Consider the following 19,395-nt stretch of genomic DNA (forward strand, 5'->3'; position numbering starts at 1 on the left):
GACGAACAAAGCTTCCAAACGAAACGATCAATCAAAAAGTTAATTAAACTAACATCAGCACCCCCGAAATTACTTTGTACCTTCAAGTGGTTATTTACGAGCGAGATCGTTTGGAAGGGCCTCAGCAGGACCGCTTCCCCGGGGGCAATTCCTCACGTGCGTATCAATTTGTTATTTGCTCAGTGACTACAAAATTTGAGTTATTTATCACTGTTGCACTAGTGAACAGATAAAAGCTTTTGTTTGCCGCTCTCATGCATACGAAGACAGCTTTATTATCCCCGAATCTCGCTGTGGCTGTAAGATTTCTCTTTAAAATGATGTTAAGTAAATCGGGTTTTATGTTGCACGTGAGGGATTGAAAAATTTTAAAGTCGTGGTATAATTTAAGAGATTATTTTATTTTAATTTATTGCAGGTTCGTGAAGAGACTGCGTCGAAGACGACAAGACTGGAAACCCACTAATGAATGCGTGGGCCTGTACAAACGAATACATTTGTGTAACACAGAGGTAAGGATTAAAATTGTCTGGAGTAAAACTAAATCAAAAAAATGAGTCCTCAAAGTAAAGAGAAACATATTTATCTCTTCTACCGATGCGTGGGCACAGATGAATACACATTTCCCAAATTTACTAAAAGATATTTCGGCCCATTAAATCCCAATATCACCATAAAATAATGAACTCACATTTACGACTCACAAATGTAAACTTTATATTCAGAAAATGCGCGTCTGGTTTCATTAGAACCGCCCGTGATGGGTTAATTGAATCGGACGTTTGAAGCACGATAACAAATGTTTCTCCTATTCAAATTGATTAATCCGACTATTCATTAACTTCATTACGGGTCGCAGGATTGCCCGAGCAATCGAGATTTCCGATACGAACAATGTGCCGCTTTCAACAATCGGCCCTTCAAAGGTACCACCTACCATTGGGAACCGTACTATCAGGGTAAGTGAAGATTGGTTCATTAGCGAAGCTGTAAATTGTTTTGTGAATTATTATGCAATTTAATTTATTTGTAAGGAGTTAGTATGTAATGAAGATTGTTGGATTGTTGATGAAGAAAAACTTTTTGCTTTATTTAGAGATGTTAAATTTTTGGCCTTAAAACTGCGAATCTTTTGGAAATTTACGACAAATGGCTAAAAAAATCCACCTCTAATTTTGAGGTTTTAGACTTAATAAAAATTAGAACCAGATTAATTCGATAACACGCAAAAACTAAAAACACCACGGCAAAGTCCAAAAACGATATGATAAACTATGCAAATTAAAAAAACCTCTCAAAAATAGCCCCAAAATTTGAAATCCCTTGGAAAATTTAGAGCTTAGATTTAAAAAATCTATGGAAAAAACATAGAGAAAAATTCTTCATATCACGTTTATCTTTCAATTATTTACCACAGTTCCTTTTACTATTAATTAAGTGTAACTAAATGAATCGTGATCGTAATGTCTTGTAAGTCAATTATTATAGTATATAGTTTCTTCCATTTACTTTCATGATTTATTTTTACATTTTTTTGAATTTAAGTTGATTCTTAATTAATTTCGAATTATTTGTTTATTTAGGTGAGACGGAGTGTGCCCTAAATTGTCGACCAGTGGGAATGAAGTTCTACGCCACGTTTAACAAAACCGTGATTGACGGGACCCCTTGTTATCGGCCCGTCACCTCAACCGGAAAATCAGCCCCCAAGGGTACAAAAGGGGTGTGTATAGATGGATATTGTAAGGTGAGTACCTACTGATCATTATTTTGCAAGGGGTTAAATTGCAATCAAGGATGAGGGCGTGGATATATTGTAGAGGGAAGTTGGCGCATAAATTTATTAAGTTACGGGTGTTTCAGTCAACGACCCAAGAAAAGAACTGAACGGAAAAAAATTGCCTTGAAGGTCGTCATGTATTATGTTCTGTCTTAACAATTTAAGAAGTATTTTTCTATTAATTTGATAGATAAACTCATTAACTAATACTTTGCTTATTTTTCTGGATGCAATGGTGAATGCAGAATATGTTATAAATTGTTGTATTTCTTTATGTACGAATAATAAATGTACATATGCAATTAATATTTTACTCAAATATCTTGATGTAATGGTGAATGAAACATGTACTAATTATCGCTGCATATTTTCGCAGAGTTTATATAATTATATTTTGACTTTTTTCTATATTTTTTTATCTACTTTTTTCCACCTACATTGTGAAGGTTGATACATATAAGTAAATAATAATATTGCTTTCTATAAGGGTCGTAAATGATTAATTTTCTTTTCATAATAAAGTGGATAAATTAGTGTATGAAAGAATACAAGATCAATTGATGAGTAAGACGTAAGAAAAATATATGGGCATTATGACGACAAATCGATTTTTAATAGTAACCAATTTCTTTAATGTAAGCCCTAACACTTATAGCTAAAATTCTATATTGTATATGATATGGATGTGATAATTATGAAATTGGTCTTACGTTAACTTTCCACTTGTGCTAATAAATTTATAAGTTCGCCTAAAGTCAGCATATTTGAGAAAATAGTAAAATTTATAAGATTTGAAGGTTGTATATTTCTAGTAAAATTGAAACTCTACTCGAAACTTTTAAAAGGAATTCCAGTTACCGTAACAGATACTCAAGTATTAATATACCGCCAGATTTCATTTTGTGACTCAAATGATCATTTTTTTTATTTTCTCAAAAAAAAACATTTTTGTTTAAAAGTGTTTCTGTGCTGCTTCAATGTGTTTAATCCCCATACAGTCCCGAAAATGGGCAAATCTTCAGTCAAAATTTACAACTTTAAACATTCTTAGAACGTTTTCATTTGTCAACATATAAATAAGGTGTTACTGATAACGTGTCACGTGGCACCATATTTTAAACCCTCTTAATGTTCTGTCCACATTCCAATTTCTATGAAATAATTGAGGAACCTGATTTATTAAAAAATAAACTATACAATTCCAATGGCGTGCAAGATGTATCTATAAACCGAGTTCCCCATATTGACAAATGACCCATTCTCGTGGCAATTTTTTTCCCATGTTGCCATCCAATGGCCATTGACACTGTATCGAAACAAACCCATCAATAACCTCTTTAATCTATCATACGCTCGAATCTGTGCCGCAAATTTGCTTAGCGTAATAATAATTATTATTACTTGAACGATGAGGGGAGCATTACGATCCATTAAACTAATTGCATATGCTCCATTGTGGGGCCATAAATTAATATCGAACTGCGAGAATACAGGAATTATTGCGCAATTGAACGTGTCGACTGTAAATCACGCGTTACAGGAAGAGAGGAATGAAGTTGTAAGTATAGATGCGAAGCGAAATAGGCGCCCAGGGGCTACCTGATGGTCGTTCGGTGTAAGAATGTTTGTTTTCCACGCCCATTAGATAATCTATCGTATTTTGCCCACAATGACGTTGTGATGCAACCGAAAGGGGCACATCTCGTACAAGATTCATAATCAGGACGGAGCACAAAGGGAACATTGAAGGAGGTGTGAACCGCCTATTACATTACGGCGTACGAATTCTAACACAGGAAAAAGGCACTCTACAACAACACTATCAACATTCTTTTAGAGCCGCATTTGCATACAAAAATACTCTGTTCTTGATTATCTCCGTAACGAGATCTGTGTTTCGATGATCTTGGCCTTCCCACCCACCGCAATAGTTCAGCGAGCCGTACTTTTTTTCCAAACACCTTATGAATAGTATGATGTGGCACCATCTTGGCTTAATAACAAAAATAAAAAAAAACATACTGTCTTTTTCGCTCGAGAATCTCAAGAGATGGTTTCTCTGTAAATACGTTAGATGCATTTGATAGGGATCGTTCATCAAGTCTTTTATTTTTTTAAGAACACCAATAAGGGTGGAATTAAACACTCCTTTGATTTTGCCTGATTAATTAATCAATTAATATCTATTACCTCAAACATTATTTGGTCGTTCAATGGACATTATAAGAGTAAATAATTGTATTGGTAATTTTTTTTCTATACAGCACTCTCAATTATTTTGATTGAATGAAAGGAACGAGACATGGCGCCGTTCCAGTCTGCTTTTGCGTCTATCATTGTAATTTGCATTCATAAAAACTGGATTCAGTTGCAAAGAGTAATTATGAAGATAAATAATGTTTTAATAGGAATTCGCAACTAACGGAGCAATTTAAGCAAACATTAAGGAAATTCTTAACAATACGGGCAAAAAACTGAATGAAATAGTCATAAGACGTTTATAGGCTTGGACCATGACACACACACACGCCAATAACTATCGATTAATGTGGTTTTCACTGAAATTTTACTATTTGTATGTTTGTCAGGTGCCATCAGCGCGACCACAGGACCTCAGGATAGGAAATTTATGGCGCCTAATTCAGGTTTAAATTTCGAATTAGTGATGCGGTGAAACGCAAACATCCTTAAATTCATATTCAAAGTGCCATTCGTGCAATTATTAAGCGTTAATTAAAGCGATTGTCGTCGGGAGATGAAACGGCTGATTTGGTATTCACCTGCAGCTCATCATAGATCATGGTAACTGCGAGTTTTGGTGATGAATAATTCAGTGCGTGCAAGTTATTCTTGACGTGTATGGAGAGATATTTTGAGAGGTGATGATGTTTTTTTTTAATAATAATGCATATTTATTAAAATATGCAATTATTAGATTTGGATATTACATTGCTAGAACCACAGGCCCTCAGACCCTCCTGGAAAAGTATGTATTTGAAAATTATCGGTTCTAACTATTGTTGTAGTAAAATATCAGATCAATACCATAGTTTAAATTGCACTAAGATTACTTATAATAACACATTTCTGATCGAGCATAGAAAACACGTCCAGAAAGTATTCGCATAACGAAACAAAAAATAAATTTATGCCATTCTTTACACGCTTGAAGGTATTAATGTCTGGTTTAATAGTTTAATGATAGTGAGTTCGAGATGCTAAAAAATTTAACTGCGGTACCAATCATCAACGTGCCTTGAAACGTGCCTCGAAAAGTGTCTAAATTAAGTCTTAATATGCGTAATCTAATTGTTGACCTCTATAAACAAGGAAATTCGTTACGTGAAATTGTTAAAAGTGTAAAGTGTCACAATACCACTTAATAAGTTATAAGCAAATTCAAGAATAGGGTGAATGTCCTATTAATTGTACCTGGAGGAAGATCTAGGAAAATAAAGAATCGGCAACGAAACTTTATTATCCGTATAATATAGGATAATCCCTTAATTAATACAGCGAAACTCATATCGGATCTTAAAAATCCTACTGGCTTTAAAATATTCGCCCAAACTGTTAGAAATCTTTTAAAAGAAGCTACATTCCATGGCAGAGTAGCCAGAAAAAACCTTGGATTAATGAAATCAGTCGTAATCTTGTTGACCACTTGTGGTCCCACTTAGAGAAACAAATTAGAAAACTTGACATAATGAACAAGACGCTTGGCGAAGAGTTCTTCTGCAAGCATGGTCTTTAATTCCTCAAGAGCTCACTGAAAATTTGGTTTCTTTAATGCTACGATGGTTACAGAGTGTTATCTATTCCAGTGGGTTCTAAACAAAACATTTATAAATATATACATAGTATATGTATACTTATTTGTTATTTAATTATGCTTTTCCTATGATAATAGATGTACGAATACTTTTTTTGGTATATACATACTTACACATTTTTATACTCTAATAAACGTTCATATTTTGCTAAAGTATATACATTTTGTGTTTCTTGTGTTAAATTTGAGTATTATAATAGGGTAAGGTTGGGATAATCTTAATAAAGTATTCAAATAAACGCACTTCAACATTAATATATATTATATCAATTCTACTGATAGAATTCAAGGTGTACGAATATTTTTTTGTACGCACTGTATATCGACAAAAAAGATGAATCAAGCGAATCGCCTAATCGTAAGACCACCTGGTTATACTTCCCAACTAAGTGTCTGTTATCATCAGCTTCACCCCAATATGCAGGATTCCGTAAAACCGCAACACTTACAGGTCAAAGAGCCTCTCTCGTTATACGCAAAACTCGGTGAATTCAATCCCATGCTTATCTGTAATATACATCAGATTGCTCTACGATGCGGCCGTCACTCATCTTTAATACAGATATCACACCCAAAGCGCGAATATAATACACCAATAAGCCAGTTTTGCCATAAATCTCATTTCTCCTGTCTCGATTCAAACTGACGCGGTTAATATGCAATTTATTTAAGCTTTTATGCTACGTTGGCACGGCAGACACGCGGCTAACTCTCTGTTAAAGATAGATTTTTTTTTACAATGAAAATTAGAGAAATATTGCAAAGGGTATTGTAAGAAACATGATAAACAAACTCAGAAATCTAAGGGAAAAATTTGTCAGTTTGGCAACATGGAAATTAGTTGTGGACAGTTGTCATTTATATTTTGTTTCTGTCACGCTTATAGGTCCTCTAGGCATGGCGGCCATAACAGTTTAACAAACAACTAGCGCCGTGTTGCCATTTGCAGAACAGATTGTTGGTTCAGTTAAAATTTCATATAATTAGAAAAATGTTATCAAGACAAATTGTTTTAAATTTCAATCCATTTTAGAGGCAAAATTGAGTACCTCGTCGTTTCACTGTCACTGAGTATATTTGCCTATCATTGTTTTTGCGAAAACACATTTAATAATGAGGGTCCCCGTCAAGTGCCGCCACATTTCAGTTAATATTGACCATTTTGAGAGGCTTTTAAGGCTACTCTGGATCCCTTTGAGTCTGCAGCGTAGGCGTGGGATTATTATTTCATTGTAGTGGCATCTCGACTGTAAATTTAACTCAAATTGAGAAGGGGCGTCCGAGAAGTTATTTTTGAGTCGTATTTCAGCCTCAATAATTCATTGCGAGAGACGGCCCCGTCCGGACAATAAAATCGAGGAAAACGCAAACAATGATGAAAAATTTTGTCAACAGCCGCGTTTCTGACTTATTTAAATCCGATTCCCAGGTGATTTACTGCCCACAGATAATAACAGGTTTAGGACGTGAATGGCTTTTGACATTGACTTAAGCAATTTTAATTGTCGCCAAGTAAATAACCGAGATTCGGAACTGATTTCTTTTCCCGACTTCTCAAAATTTTATATTAGTTCTTCAAAATTAATAATTCAAATAGAACTGAAGGATTAAATAAAAGTGTTTAAAACGTCACTTTTATGTGACATCATTTATGCCATAAACCTTTTATCATTAAAATTCGTCCAAAAAAATTCTAAGCACGAAAAATGAAAAATTATGTTTTCAATATAAATTTTCTTGTTTCATAAACTGTAGTGCTCTCTACTAGCATTATGGTACACGTCTCAATTGAAAATATGGAGACTAGAAACAGTTTCAACAATCAAAATTGTATGTTGTTGATTATTACAGTTTACTGATATTCACCTTTGCGACCATTTAAAATTCATAATAATTTTTTTTTAAATCATATGGATTTTTCCCTACAAATATTCTTCTATGAAACCCTTCGCTAAATGACAACATGGCATCAGTCATTTGTCAAAGCGGTATGTTGACCGGATATTTAAGTGCGACAAAGAGGACGCAATTTGGCGGCTCTCATTGCTCGAATACACTATTGCCAAACTGATAAAAATTTATTAATAAGAAATAGAGGTTCCTAAAATGGATATTTAGATGTCTAAGTATTGAAATGACCTCGTAATGGTTGCAAATACATATCTACGAGATAAACCGTTGTTATTAGCTCGGGTGTTACATAGTTTTCGCAGTCTGGATGCCAGGGCAATTTGTTAGTTTAAAAGGCCGAATATCCGCAATATTGAAGGTCGCAAATTGCGCACGCGAACTCTATAAATAAAAGCATTTTCAATAAATTCCTGTAATGCTCGATAACACTGGTACTTACAGCTCGTTGGCACCGTCGAGATGTTGAAAAGAGGAAAAAATGATGATGGGCTGTTGGCTAAGTGGTATATAGTTTAATCTAGCGGAACGGGGTTGTCTGCGGAACAATTGAAACGCATTGCAGAGATAAGAACTCTTAGTTTCGCAAACAATGGTTGAAACAGGTAGTACCGCGCGTTATCGAACCGACAGATCGACGGATAGCTCCTGGAAATGAATGTTTCGCTTGTTTAATAATAAAATCTTGATTGTTTGCATGTGCCTGCAAGTATAGGGTTTATCTACATCGTAAATGAAGAAGCGAAAAAACTTCTTCATATGAATATCCACAAATAGTCCAATAGAATGGGTGTTTTTGTTAAGCTTAAAAATGTATATAAAAGAGTTAGTTTGGCAACGTTGCTTCCAGGCACTGACAGCTGCCACATGTGTGCCCTGTCTGTCGTTCTGACAAACTGGCAAATGAGCATGGCAGCCATGTTGGTTTAAAAAATGATTCATGCTGAGGTGCCATTTTTGTAGACATTCATCACATTTCTAGGAAAAACCTATATGTATTTGCGATTTTATTGGTGTTTCTGTTTTAATTTCATTTTTTATCTACGCATTACAAACAAGAAGGGAAGGAATTAATTCTCTGTAAATACCCATTAAAAAAATTATTGAATCGGTGTGTTTTCTGAAAATCTCTATGAAGTTTAAGACATCTAAAAAAATCTCAGATATTGCTCTACTATTTTTACATCTGATAAAATTTACAATTCAATTATTGTGGCAATTGACAGTCAACATGTTGCGCGCCCTCTATGATACACTCACATGTTTCAACATGCCAGTCTTTAATAATTGACAAGCGATTAATGCTGCTTTACCATTTACTGAAAAGCTATTCCGACACAATTTATATATTCACAAAATTCCATTTACTCGTAGCCTCAGCTGATTTTAGAAAAAAAATTCAGGGATGTTTCATTAAATTAATTGAACGATTGTTTGACCAGGTGTCTCAAATCATATCATTCGCTCAATCAACACCACATGATGAATAATTTATTGCGGTCCATTTAGCGCGCTTCTCGTCTTTATTAATTTACGAACACAACTGAATAGGAAGATTTAAGGCTTTCTAATGAATTGAGTTTTAGAAGTTAACTCCTTTGAAATCCGCTTAATTAATTTATAATAGTTTTATTGCAAGCTTTCCGGTGGTCCAGCTTTGGCCCCATTGATTCAGATTTGAGCCCTAAACCAAGACGACAATAGGGGCAATGTTTGATTTTTGGTTTATTGCAACCACAATAATTGAGACGTCAATTTGCACAACATTATTTGCTTTGGCTCATTTGCATCCGGTGAATGTCACTCGAGCGATAATTTTCATGACAGCCATTGCTAGCATTGAGCTAAAAACCTGAAAATTTCCCAATAATACATATATACGCACATGTTGTGGTGGTATATGACATTTTCAATTGGTATTTATAAAGATTATCCGTCGATACTACAAAGTGTAAAGCTGAATATTCTTGCATATTTAAATCACTAACGACCTAAGCGCTCAGTCGCCGCCAATTTTATTAGATATCTTTGGAAGCGTATAACAAACGTGAGCGTGTAAAAAATGTATATTTGAGGATTGATATAATCAAAGAAGAAATTTAGAAAAAAATGTCATTTTGGCAACATAGCATATACCAAAGACCACCACCAAATTGCATCTTTTTCCCTCTCTTACTCACGTAACGTGCAATCTGTGACGGCCATCCTACTATGACAAGTGACTAATGCCTTGTTGCCATTTATTGCACACTTCCTAACATTTCCCTGAATTGTTTTTCTGGCAATGCGAGCAACAATTAATTGAAAATTTTCTCTGGAAAAACTAATTTCTTTATAAGAATCCGTTCAAGTAAATTATTGTTCCACAAGTGCAGTTGTCGTCGACAGCATCATTTTAAGTGTGCATGGCACCGCTTTATCGTCGCTTTATTAATGGCGCAGATGTGCATTTTTCCAGTTTTCTTCGTCTTAATTCCAGTGGCTAATGCAATTAGCTCAAGCCCATTTCATCATAAAACTTAATTACTTCTTATTGGATTGAATACGATCATCGATATTGGCGAGTTGGTATAGGTTACAGGGCTAGGGTCTGAATTGTTTAATTATCGAAAACAAAATAACAATTTTTCCAACATAAAGAGCTTCATGGATGTTGCAATATATACACCAAGCATTTTTGTACTAATGTTTAGGATAGCACCGGGATACCAAAGGCCAATATTTTCTTAACTCCTAAGAGTGAATTTGGCATAATAATAACATAATATGGACGTCTCGTAAATTTCAATCTGGATTGCGAAAATAAAAGTGAATGCTGCTTTCAAACTTTACGATTTTGATCAAAATGAATTATGGTTATAGTACGAAGGAAGTGCATTTCCAAGTGTAAACTGCACACAGGAGCCGATCCAGACCAAAATTTATTATGCATAGTCCGTAAATCAATTGCCGGATTTCAGAAAGTGCCTTAAGCAGGTCAGGTCGATGTGTTTATCGCGCTTCTTGTAACAAAATTTAGTCGATATCTGCGAATTTCCTGTGGAAAATTGTGTAAGAACCTATATAAAATTCAAAGAAAAATTATGAGCATTGTCAAAGCTGTTTCTAGGTAGGAGTTATATCAGCAAACTATTTATTCACAGTTCACTGACAGAAGTAAAGCACATAGTTGCCAGTTGTGAAACTATATTAAGCAGGTTAGGCCGATAAATTTTTCATGTGTTTTTAGCATATTTTACAACTTTTTGTTTGAAATTTCTGCTTGAATTTTTGTGTATCTATGTAGAATGAGACACGAAATGTATATTTTTAAAGCAAAATCGTACGCATTTGGCAACGTTGTTCTTGGCAAGAGTTACGTCAGTATGATTCACAGTTTATTCGAATGTCATATGTCATGTTGGGCAACAAGAGATAAGCGCCATTTTTCTAGTGTGTTAAGCAGAATAGGCGAATGTGTTTATTAAATACGTTATTATTAGATTTTGCATGATGTTTTGACTATCTAAAAACACACACAAAAGCTATATTATGCATAAAAGTGATGGCATTAACATTGTACAAGAAATACGTTAATTAAAGCTTAATTGACAGTGTCACTCAAACGTTATTGGTTGGGTGATAAAAAATAAGCGCACGGTTGCCATTTTTAAAGTGAGGAAGCAGATTAACTCATTTTGTTTGATGTGGTATTTCTATTTAGCTAATCCAATTTCATTTGGAGATTTTTTGGGTATCTAAAATCGTGCACAAAACGTATATTAAAGAAAATCATAAGCATTAGTAACGCTTTTTTTAGTACAAATTACGTTAGCGAACCCTCTTAACTGATAGTTCAATTTGAATGTGACGTTGGGTGACATAACAAAAGACAAGTGCAATGTTGCAATTTTTCAATAGTTAATTTTTTCCAATATTTCTAACTGTATGTTAGGTTGTATGTCGCCGTAGTCCCTATGTAACTCCCGTTATTTGAATTTCCTATGTGTGGCGAGAAATGTTTTTTTTTTTGCGATTATATACCTACATATAATAATGCCAAAATATTTTCCTCAACAACAGTGGAATTTAAATATTAGTATTGCAAACGGGTTTTCCCGCCATATTGCTCCATAAACCAATATGGCGGAAAAAGACATTTAAGATCATTTCAGAATGTTGAAGTGATCTTAAAATGGCGTCGATAGCCGCCATTTTGTATTTTTCCCACGACATACTTCATTGATTTCCCACATGTTCGCACTGCTCGCCTAGATGACGCCAAGATCGTTACTATATTTCTTGCCAATTAATCTGAAAACCCGAATCGGCACCTGAATTCCGTATTTTTAGAAAGACGTTACGCATTCCCAAATCGCTATATAATCCAATAAATGAAAGAGAGATTAAAGTATTGCATAAACCATAGCCGATTCGTGTATATCAGAGACGTGTCATCGCTTGGCGCCGCCATAAACAACTGTGCCAATATCATCGATTCATGTACCAGATAAGTATACGGGTACATGTGTAGTACCAAAGTATTGCTGTCGGGAACTACCTGCAGCAAGCGTATTAATAATGGTGCATCTCCTCGGGTTATAAGTAAAAGAGTGTCACGTTTGGTGGATTAGAGGGAACGCAGTTCGTCGAGAGACCCGGCAACGCACATCAAATAGAAGCTCTGTGTGTTTCTTCAACTGTAACACACGGGACACGCGTTCGGTTGGAATACCTCGCAAATCCGATCGTACCGTACAACAAAATTAATCCGCGATTGATTGATTGATTGATTGTTTCGCGAGGAATTTGAGTGATTCTTTTCTTTTGGTGATTTGGTCTCAAAATTTAAAAAATCTGTGCCGGCATTCCGACTACAGGTTTGTTGTCATAAGTGGGAAGTTTTGTGTTAGGAAGGAAATTTATTTATTTATTTTAATTAAAATATTTTTAATTTAGTTCCTGGAAGGTCTATTTTTAACACAACAATAAACCGGCTTAGCATTACGAACCGTTTAGGAATTTAGAAATATTGTCGCTAAACGCTTGATTAATGTAAATTTATTCGTGTCAAAAATTTCAGCGAAAGATTTATTAAGGATTTATCTCTCCATGTGAGGCTTTTAATTATCCAAATTCATATTTTATGTTCGGAGTTAGCGTCTATTAACGAAGAGATTTATGTACGTTTGCTATAGTTTATAGGATAGTCCAGTCGTAGCAAATTTACTCAGTTTTAAACTGAAAACTAATATTATTTTTATTGGCAAAAATCTATCAACTAAAATTGACAACGCTGTAACGTAAATCCTATAAACATTAAAAAAACACAAGTATTGACAACATGGCATTCTTATGTCTTGACAGTGCCAATACTTTCCATGTAATAAAAGAGCATCTCGGTGGTATAGTCGGTATGATTTTTTTAAACATTTCTGAATTTCGTTTTATTGAAACTTCAGTGGAATTTTCGAAATGTCTTTGTATGGTGTTTATTGCCAGTTAATGGATAAGTTTCAAAGCCACAAACAATTTTAACAGTTACGTACTATTCATATAAAATGATATAATATATGACAATATGATATAAACAGTTAAATACAACATCTCTAAATGGACGGTTAATGAATTACAACACATTGTCATTGGATGACGTCGGTGCTGTCAATCAATATCAATCATGTGTAGTCATGAATAACAAACGCAATGCTGCTATTTTCAAATTTTTATGGATATCACTTTAACACCCTTTAACAGTTTCTAATCGTACTAAATAAGGCAACAGTGTATTATTTGTTAAAGGTCTTACGTCAGCATTTGCAGTTAGGGGAGGGTATTGTTAAACAAAAAGAAACGCCATCTTGTTGCGTTAGTTTTGTAAAGTTTTTTTTTCGATTATCATGTCCTTGCAATTTTTTACGAATGTATTCATAAACATCAAATTTATTTTCCAACACCAAAAAAATTCGCGAAATTGGCAGTAGTGCCATGGATTTGACAGCCGTTACATCACCTCATCCATCGCCCCTTTTGGTAGAGCGATGTTCTTACAGTTACATTCACAAAATTATTTCCTCTTTTGCTAATTAACACGTTAATCGCCACGAAGCCCAAACCATGGGTTTCACTTTTTCTGTCAAATCGGTTCCGAAACCCATACGCTAGGTTTCATTTTCAAAGCGTGTTTTTACTGATTTTTGGCATTTTTATAATAAAAGTCAAATATATATGACAGTAATGTAATCAAAAAATCATTTTAAAACAAAGTTTCGTTTTGGGCCCCATCAACTAAAAATTCAAATGTACGATGGGCGGTTAACGTGTTAAAAGAAATCACTCCTATCTCCAACAATGAACAGTTTTCATGTTGTATATTAATGTTTCTAGTATTACGTTCATTTTTTATGTCGACTCCTTGGTGCAGCTGATAACATTTTCTAGCATCTATCACACACTGCCTACATAAAATATTAATTATGAAAAAGGGACAGTTATAATAATCAGAAATCCACGACACCCAGAAGCAGAAATCTCTTTCATTTTGCCTACTTGAGGCCTGTTCGATATCTTCGAGTGTAGGGCTTTTTGGCATTGTTTGAGAGCGCCGCCATTCAAAAAATCAGGATCATTGTTTGAGCCTTGTCAAAATCTATATTGCTTCATCAATGTGTCAAATTTTGACAGATTCCCGAAGTTTGATCTGTCATGACATTGACAAGACTTCGAAATCTCGACATCCGAAAATATTAAACGCGCCCTTGGAAATATTAATAACAAAAAACAAACACAATGTTCCCACTTTACACACTTCATTAATTCCAGTGTTTTTTTGCGACCTCATCAAATACAAAGGATTTTTTTGGCTAACACCTAATCCGATTTTGTCAAACAAACCTCAGACCTACATACATCTCAATTTTCTGTTGACAGACCGGTCTAATAACAACTCATAAAATCGACTTTATAGCTCGAAATGACATATTTATTTAACTGATTTGCATAATATTCGTTCAGAACAAGCCGTAAATTAATTTTCTAGTCGTGAAGACACGATTCTCGAACAGGTGTGCCAAAATTCAATTATCGCTCGATTACTTCAATGGTACTATTATCACTGATAAATTTCACGTAAATATAGTAAAAAGTGTATTGTTTGGTTGACCCGAATGCTGGGGGCTTATGGGAACTTTCGAGGAAAGCTCCTACAATTGACATAAAAATCTATCAATCAAAGTCGATGTTTACGTTATTAACGATACGTTATTAAATCGATGGAAAATCCGTTGGGTTATACGAGCCAAATTTCAATCCGTATCGGTGACTCAAAACCTAATTTTAAATACGTGTTATGCAAGAATTCTTTCGGATTGAATGTCATGGGTGGCAACGGCAGCACCGATGGGTGAAGCGATTCTCTCATTGAACATTCAATCGCAAATCACCGTCTTGATTCTTCGATTTTATTTTATTCTTCGATTATCAATTTTGTATAATAAAATTGATAATCTTTGTAATAATTATGTAATAATTTTTGTGTAATAAAATTCCAAAACCGATTTATTTTTATTAAATAATTTACCACTGATGGCAAAATTGCTTAGGAACAGAAGTACTCCACAAGCCTCAACTAAAATATCCGTAGGAAATATTCCATATATGTATGGGCAACGTATCATTGTCATTGTCAATTATTTGACAACAGCCATATTTTCTTTATGACAAGAGAAAAACGCAGCGTTGTCATATAAGTACTTTTGTTTCTTCACTCCTATATTAATATTAACCGATTTTCTCCTTAAGAAACGGATCAAGGCTTTTGATAAGTATATATTTTCGAAAACCGATTTCAAGTGCCAAAACGAAATTCTTACACACGCATTAAATCAATTTTTATGGTTTTTCTTTATTACCACAAAACTAATGCCATGTCGATAAAATGTTTATTTTCGATTTCAATTGCTCTGTTTTGTGCAATAAATAACAATGTATCGCTCAATTTCCGACCTTTTTTAAGCTTTTGAAGATTCAATTGAGACCAAATCTGCCTAAATTCGCGCAGTTTGACATGTAAAGAGAGTGCTACAAAGACCTGGCAGAGACTTTTCCATGATGTTTTTGAGACAGTTAATACTTTTATTGTTGGAATTTGGCACCTGGGTAAGTAACATAATTAAGGTATTACTGAGAAGATCAGCGCCATCTTTGGTTGGAAACTCTGATATTGAAATTTTGTCAATAGATGGAGCCGTGGAAATATGCTTTTGTCGCACAGATAAGCAAGACTCACTTGAATAGTGTAGACATGACGCCAAACATAAAAAACTATGGATAATTAAACGTTGGTAATAGCATATAGCCTCGATTTCTGCTTTTATAAGAAACTGACCATAAATCGTAAACAAATCGTATAACATTCACATGTCATAAAGAGTATAAATATTAATAGCGGGATACATCAAAAAGGGGAACTCGAACAAATAATTGCCATGCTTGTCAATGGAATCCATTCTACATAAATCATGCAAATTCGCCATATTTTTCCAGGCCGCGGCTCGGACGTCAGTGGCGTTCGTGGCGCCAGTGAGTTTATATTGCGCCAAAGTGCAATTACATGTTTTAAATGAACGAGCGCGATTTAGATAAATCGGGATCTTTGTCGGCCATGTGGTCCAGAGAGAGGTGTGTGAGAATCGATGCTGACGAGGTCATTACGTCAGTTTTTTTATTGGCACAAAGAAGTAGTTAAGAACTGATAAAAATTCCTAATAGCGACAACGTTGCATTTGCACTTTTGGCGCCACAGCAGCCGTCATGTTGGTTTCATGGTATTTCGCATAAATTCATGTCTTTTAATAATCATAGTTTTTGCACCCTTTACTAGAAGTCACAGCATTGTAGTAACCTAATCTGAGAGCAGCAGCCATAAGTGTTCTTTGACAGCTGGCGCCATGTTTAAGTTAGTAACCAAAAAATATCGCGATGTTGTCTTTTTTCCTTGTTTTAGGCAAACAGTGAAGACATTTTTTTTGTTAACTTCCGATATGATATTTTTGAAGTATCTCGAATGTATCAAACATTTTATTATTGTGATTTGCAACGCAGCAACAATTTGAGAGCAGCCGCCATATTTTTCCATTGACAGTCTACGCCATGTCTTTTTCTGGACTTTGAAAAATGTAACACCGTTGCCATTATACTGGGTGAATAACAATTGTCCATGTTCGGTTTTTATTTATTTTTCTGTATGACTTAGATAAAGTCAACATTTTATGGGCCTTGGGCCGAAAGAGGTGTGAGAATCACTTTGAAACGTATCATTCACGTCGCCCTTGAAATCGCGTGTTTGTCATGAAATTGCCGGACCGTTTGTCTCAATTATTTGAAACTTTGTTACCATGGCCGCTTTTTAAGGACTTTGGGTATTTGAATATTAAAAGGTAATCAGTTATGTTTATGTCTGCGTAAACCTGCCCAGATAAACATCTTCATTAAACCAATAACGGTTTGAAGAAATCTTCTATTGCTACTGTTTTATAGACAAATATTTCCATCGGGCGTAATTATCGATTTAACGTGGGATCACTAAATTGCCCATATCGACATTCTTAAAGAAGCCCACCTCCTCGTGTCCTTACATGATGGACATCGTTAAAAGAACGAAATTACGAGCCAATTTTCGGGCGTTTAAAATATGAAAGAAAGAGTGCCGGTTAATTTGAGGGCGGCAGATCGATTGGGGAACAATCAATCGATAAGTTGCAAGATTGCGATCGTCGCGGTATATCGCGGCACAATTATTCCGATAACACGGTACCATAATGAAACCCATTAAATCGCGTTGAAATGTGTGAAAACTCGAGAAATTGATGGGGCAATAAGTAATTGAATTGGAGGACGTAGTAAAAGCTTGTTAAATCGCAAGCGAAGAGGAAATTGCTGAAGGGAAAAATTTTTGATATTGGCAACGTTGCTCTATTTTTGACAGTTGTCGCGTGATCATATTTTCCGCCGAAACAATGGAAGGGCGCAATTTTGCCATTTTAGTGATTCGGTTATTTTGGGAAATTCATTATTACTATCATTTTTAAAGATTGAAGAAGAAAAAAGTGAAGATTCGCGAAACTTTAATTTTTTTCGACTCCACTCGCAATATTTTAGATCTCAAAATGGCCTTTTACTCAGTTACAAATTGTGAAAGGGGAAGAAAAATCGTACGTATTAACAACGCTTTCTTTGCTTTGCCAACCGGGAAGTCAAAACTGTCATCCTTAGACACCATCCACGGAAAACAAAAGAAGAATGCGGCGTTGCCTTTTGAGGTATTCAGTAAACATTTTCACGATTTTCGTGCGAGACCTATTTGCAGTTTTAAGACAAGCGTTCACGCAAGATTAAATTTTTATCCACATTTCGAAACTCCAGTTTTTAATCCGAATCGAACAGAGAAATCGCACACATTGACACTGAGATGCTTCCTTTGAGAGTGCGGCGTTGCCATTTACCACCTGGCTTTGGCTCGAATGTACTTAACTTGAGTAAATTGAAAATTCCGGTCCAACCCTGCGTTGTATAGTGACAGGCAGGGCACCCACATTTCAGGAAATTAATTGCAAATAATAAAGCAATTATGAAGGCTTAACTGGCGCTTATGAAACTCAGCGAGCGCCAGAAGTCATAACTGTCCGCGTTTCAAACGTAATTAGTCGATAGATAATGACGATAATAATACATCTCGAGGATCGTAATTAAATAATTGCCTGTCGGGCAGTGGTGTGCATACGAGGCCGCCACTGCCCCGCTTTTTTTTTTAATTTAGAACTATTGATGATGAAGGCAAATCGAAGCCTTTAGGTGTGTCTTCTCTCGCAATTAACGCCCGCCTCGTGATTGACGTGCTGAATTACACGGTTAAATTGAGATTTTTTCAATTTTCCAAAACCCCTTTTGTTCGGTTTTGTATAGCCGTACAGCGGCGTCGAATTAATTGGGGGGATTATTTTGGAAATTATTTTGTAAGCGGCTTATCAGCTTATAGAGTTGGTCGGGTTCCAGGTGGTGCGCGCTTTGAGCATTGTTTCATAAATAGTAATTGGTGTAAACGAGATGGCGCAATCAAATTATCTGGCTTAAGCCTATTTACCGTCGAACAATTTAAATTTATTAACCTCCGTGTGACTGGGCAGGTTTTATGACTTCAATAGGACATTGTGTCGCTGTAAGTAGTAAATCTAAGGCCGGTCTTCTTATCGGCTTTTTTCCACTCTCGGAGAGATAATGATTATGCAAAATAAGTGGGTCAATAGGGGGAGAAAACGTTTCGGCGGATTGCCTAATGAAGCGTCACTGAATACACATTCCACGTAATGGTCATGTAACTATAGATTTGCGGTCGTAAATGTAATATCTCTGGGTGTTACACTAAGTAACTTTATATGAAAACTTTCAGTGTATAAGAACCTGAGACTAACACCTCTGTGGTTCATCAGTTGGAAAAGTCTTAATGTCAATGTGTTGAAAATAGTGGAGCTGTAATAAGGCATTGAAGGTTGAATGAACTAAGAATGACTGCAATTTTGAAAATGGTTAATTGCTCAATTTTAACATTCTAACCCCTTTTTACTACCCGAAACCAAGTTTTTATATCGTCTATTTTTCTCTCATTTTCCGTCCAGCAAAACAAAATTTCTTTTTTATTTTTCCTTTTGTTACTCCTAATCCTTCTTTCTCTCGTTCCCCCGCAATCGTCTGTCATTATCTTTACCAAATAATATTCGATTATTCTCTTTATCTTCTCATCGTTTTTTGCTCAAAACTTTTCCTCTTTCTAATATCTCTTTTTATGGCTCTCGAAAACAGTCCCCTATCGCTTCAATTTTGAAAGAATCTCTCATTCCGT

At 35.1% G+C, this 19,395-nt stretch overlaps 1 protein-coding gene across 3 annotated transcripts in view; it reads left to right on the plus strand.

Annotated features, from left to right (window-relative positions):
• Positions 1 to 19,395, plus strand: part of loh (lonely heart) — a 46,083-nt gene that overhangs the window by 20,269 nt on the left and 6,419 nt on the right. For all 3 annotated transcript variants that reach the window (XM_066389168.1, XM_066389169.1, XM_066389167.1), the window contains exons 4-6: positions 419 to 512; positions 860 to 959; positions 1,584 to 1,747. In XM_066389168.1, the coding sequence (XP_066245265.1) occupies positions 419 to 512; positions 860 to 959; positions 1,584 to 1,747 (358 nt within the window). The remainder of the gene's footprint in view (positions 1 to 418; positions 513 to 859; positions 960 to 1,583; positions 1,748 to 19,395) is intronic.

This window comes from Euwallacea similis, chromosome 4 (genome assembly GCF_039881205.1).
Source record: "Euwallacea similis isolate ESF13 chromosome 4, ESF131.1, whole genome shotgun sequence".
Classification (NCBI taxonomy): Eukaryota; Metazoa; Arthropoda; class Insecta; order Coleoptera; family Curculionidae; genus Euwallacea; species Euwallacea similis.